Source organism: Podarcis vaucheri (genome assembly GCF_965113315.1).
Source record: "Podarcis vaucheri genome assembly, chromosome: 16".
NCBI lineage: Eukaryota > Metazoa > Chordata > Lepidosauria > Squamata > Lacertidae > Podarcis > Podarcis vaucheri.
In genome coordinates this window covers 13,896,880-13,901,365 of record NC_138754.1, presented here as the reverse complement: position 1 = coordinate 13,901,365, position 4,486 = coordinate 13,896,880, and the positions used below count along the sequence as shown (strand labels likewise).

Genomic DNA, 4,486 nt, shown 5'->3' with positions numbered 1-4,486 from the left:
GAGGTTGCCAACAAACACCCTGGAAGGAGACATGAGAGACAAGTGGTGGTAGTCCTATTAAACATATAATTTGTGCTCATATTAAACATAGAAGATTTGCCAAAAACCCTACCTAATTGTGTAACTATGGCGGGTTTGAATTAACATCTAAGAGGGAAGTATCATTCAATCTCCTGGGCATATGAAAAGCTGTGTTCCATGGCTCACCAGCCAAGAACGATGGGAAAATTCTCCCTCCTTGCTCAGAGCACCTTGGGTAGGCGAAGCCAATATGTTCACCCAGACCCATTGACCAGGATTCACCAAGATGCACACGACAGGTCCGAAGGACACCCCAAGCTGAAGGCTGTAGAAGGTGGCAGGTTCAAGGCTCAAAACCTGTAAAAAGCTGAAGAAAACAAATTTCAACATTTTGTGCCAAATAGCTCACAACATATGGGAATAATATAACAATTCAACAAACAGATTCACAAACAATCACACCATATTGATGATAAAAAATGCATCCTTGTAGCCATTAAAAAGCGGAAAGTGTCCCCCCCCATTTTTCAAGCAAAGAACTGTATCACAAAACTCTGAGAGTTCAGATACATTATTTCATTCAGTGTGAATTCTCCAATGAGAAAGACATTTTGAATTTTACAGAAAACACATTTCTACCTGTAAATTCTGTATCCCACAAGGTTGTCTGGAAAGCCTCCCGACGTCTGTGTGGGCTAAGAGGGATCGTTTTCATACTGGCAGGGTTTTGCTTTTTAAAAAACCAGCTGACAACTGATACCACATTTGGGATGGCAAAAATATTTCCATCTATTTCATGGATTATCCCCCTGCAAATCCCTTGCTGTGCACCTATAAATACCAGAGAGACTCTCCAGTAGCTCCAAATCGCTGACCAGCTTCAACCAGGAAGGAAGAAGGAAGTCTCCAAGGCAGATCTGACCATTTCGGAGATCCATTTCATCCTCCCTCCAGGCCCCTCCCACCGTGCAGCCAGCAGCATGGAGATCTTCCATCCCTTTCTCCTCATCCTTGCTGTCCTGCTGGGATCTCTTGCCCAGGAAGGTGGGTGCCGTGTTGAGCTGTAAAAGCAACCCAGGGGCGTGAGCTGGAAGGCTGGGGCACATTTGTGAAAGTGGCTTTATAGGAGATAAGACAAATTCATGGAGTAGGATGGGTCTATCAAGGGCTATTAGGCATGACATCTGAAAACAAAATATTACAGCAAAGAGTGCAGCTTTTCACAGTTCCAATTCCTTCTTTCCACCCTTTCCACCGTCCCTTTAAAAAAAAAGCTTTTCTGTTTCTGAGTTGTTCTTTGTTCTGTTCTGCTTCCATCTGTGATTCAGGTTGTGTTCCCCATAATCTTTTGCTGGGAATATAAAAGCAACTATCACTCCCCCCCTCTTTTGACAGAAGCAGATGGAATTTGCAGGTAATCGTTCCAGGCAATACTTTCTACAATTTGAAATACAGTGGTACCTCGGGTTACATACGCTTCAAGTTACATACGCTTCAGGTTACAGACTCCGCTAACCCAGAAATATTACCTCGGGTTAAGAACTTTGCTTCAGGATGAGAACAGAAATCGTGTAGAGGCGGAGCAGTGGCAGCGGGAGGCCCCATTAGCTAAAGTGGTGCTTCAGGTTAAGAACAGTTTCAGGTTAAGAACAGACCTCCAGAACGAATTAAGTTCTTAACACGAGGTACCACTGTATAGATGTTTTCAAAACTTGAGCTGTCTCTTAATTGGAATCAGTTTGTCTCCCTTTTCTATGATATTCTCTCGACTGGAGATATTCACACCAGAATAGAAAATCACCACCTACTAACTGTTTTATTTCGTCTTATGACCAAAAAAAGTCATTATATACCTAATTAAACTATGGAGTTTGCTCCCACAAGAAGTAATGATAGCTTCCAGCAACAGCAACAGCAGCAGCAGCAGCAGCAGTTTTATTATTTATACCCCACCCATCTGACTGGGTTTCCAGGAGGGCTTTAAAAGAGAAGTAGATGAACTCATGGAGAATGGCTATTGTCAGGAGCCGGCCTGAGGAGGAATGGTGGGAACCAAGAAGAGGAGGACAGTATAGATTTAGAACGGTGGTTTGCAGAAGGTCATAGTTCAGAGACTGCAGAGGAGAGGAGCTGGGAAATATTGGGAGAGACAGCTAACAGACTCAGTGTCTCTTGAAAGCATTCCTGATCCCCCTCTCCCAGAACCAGGTGTGCCTTGAGGGTAGTAGAACAGAAAGCTCAGAGGCAGAAAGCACAGATAAGCTGGCGCAGGAGTGACGTAGAATAGGAGGGACTGAGGGAGGGGGACTTTACTTGGAGCAACATCATTATCTAAGAGAGATTGCATCCCTTCGTCTCTCTCAGTGAATGTTGAATAAACTACCCGGTAAGAACTCTTCTGGTTTTTCTGCCTCTTGGCATCCCACCGTGACAGAGATAGGATTCCCTGAACCCTTGACAGCTATCAATGATTACAAACCATGATGGCTTTGTCCTATCTCCACTGGATTACTGTATTTTAATATTTTGTTGGAAGCTGCCCAGAGTGGCTGGGGAAGCCCAGCCAGATGGGCAGGGTATAAATAAATAAATTAATAAATAATAGGAGGTAGTCTGCCTTTGAATGCCAGTTGCTGGGAATCACAAGTACGGAGAGTGTCGTTGAGCTCATGACATGCGTGTGAGCTTTTCATTGGTTGGCCACTGCAAGTACATGATGCTGAACTGGATAGACGATGTGGCCAACATCCAGACTTCCTTCAGATGAGGCACACGGAGAAACAGAGCCTAACATAAATAATGGCACCGTCTTGGTGCCATACTAATCCTTGGAAAAAAATGTCTGCTCCTTTTAAACTGTTCTCTTCCTCCACCCCCCAGATCTTGAAAGGAAGGTCTTCATATTCCCTGAATCATCGGACACCAGCCACGTGGTTTTGAAGGCCACCTCACAGCAGCCTTTGACCAGCTTCACCATCTGCCTGAGATCCTACACGGACATGACCCGGGCTCACACCCTATTCTCTTACGCAACCAAGACGAGTGACAATGAGATTGTGGTCTTCAAATCCAAAACCAACGAGTACAGCCTTTATGTGGGGACTGCAGATGTGATTTTCTTCTTCCCAGAAAAGCTGGTTTCAGAACCTAGCTGGGAGCAGATCTGTATGAGTTGGGAATCTGACACAGGATTAGTAGAGTTCTGGCTTGATGGGCAACCTTTCCCCCGAAATGGTATGATGAAAGGTCATGTTATAAGTCCAGAGGCATCAATTGTCCTGGGGCAAGATCAGGATTCCTTTGGGGGTGGCTTTGATATCAACCAGTCCTTTGTAGGGGAGCTCACAGATGTGTACATGTGGGACCGGGTGCTCTCTGGGGACGAAATGTGCCTTGTCTGGGACAACCATGTTCCTTCCAACCCAATAATTAACTGGAGATCGTTAAATTATGTAATGAGAGGCTACACTGTTCTTAAGCCCTACCTGTTTTCCAACTGTAGAGCTGAGTAGGCTTTGCAAACAGATGGAGAGTCTTTAAAAAAACACATTACAAGGGGGTGGACTAAATGATCCTTAGGGTCCCTTCCAACTCTATAATTCTATGCTTCTTTGATTGAAGCCTCCAACAGGGCTTAAAGTTAGGATTGTGGTGGTAGTCCTTAAAAGATCTATACTTTCGCATGGCAATAGACACTGTTAGTTGCATTGATTTCAGTTCTTTCTGCTGGAATGAGGAGTTCTGTGAAACCCACAAGTTGTTGTTTATGTTTATTCCTCCAATAAAAGATTAACTCTAACGTCTGTTGTATTCTTCAGCAGCTTCAACAACAACCTTCAGTGGGGAGACTTGAGTTTGTTTCTTCCAAAGTCTGGGGCTGGGGTGGGGGGAGGGAATTGCTTTTAAAGCTGATTTTACCTGATTCACACTTTCCAAAACAATGCATGAACTGTCACACAGCCATCCTCCAAAATCTACCCTGCTCTGAATCTTGCAATGCCATGTCATGTGTACAGCCAAGATATGCAGATACTGGGTTGAAGTGTGCATACAAATGTGTATATTACTGAAAATCAGCTTACAAAATGCATTATTTCTATTAGGGAAAATTCTTTTTGCAAAATTGTGCATATTAGGCAAAATTGCCTAGAAAAGTGTGTCTATTAGGAGAAATTTGCACTAAAATGCTGATACATTTGGGTGATAAACCATAATAATAATAATAATAATAATAATAATAATAATAATAATGCAAATGAGCATTTGAAGAACTGAAGTTAAGATTGGAAAAAGGAGAAAATATGAGAAATCAATACACTGGCAGATTTACCCGTCTCTAGAGACATGAGGCTGTGATGGTGGGGGGGTGGGGTGGGGGTGCTGATTAAACTGGGGGCATTTCATTGCCCTTGTAGTTTGATTCGGGGAAGGGAAACAACAAGTCAACTCATCTTATTTGGCCCCA

The 4,486-nt window shown here is 43.5% G+C and overlaps 1 protein-coding gene across 1 annotated transcript; it reads left to right on the top strand.

Annotated features, from left to right (window-relative positions):
* The first annotated feature begins 564 nt into the window (after positions 1 to 564).
* On the top strand, positions 565 to 4,024 carry LOC309520873 (serum amyloid P-component-like). The gene is made up of 2 exons (XM_082202849.1): positions 565 to 1,065; positions 2,902 to 4,024. The coding sequence occupies exons 1-2, from the start codon at positions 1,002 to 1,004 to the stop codon at positions 3,531 to 3,533; spliced, it is 696 nt and encodes a 231-aa protein (XP_082058975.1). The 5' UTR covers positions 565 to 1,001; the 3' UTR covers positions 3,534 to 4,024.
* The last annotated feature ends 462 nt before the right edge of the window (positions 4,025 to 4,486 follow it).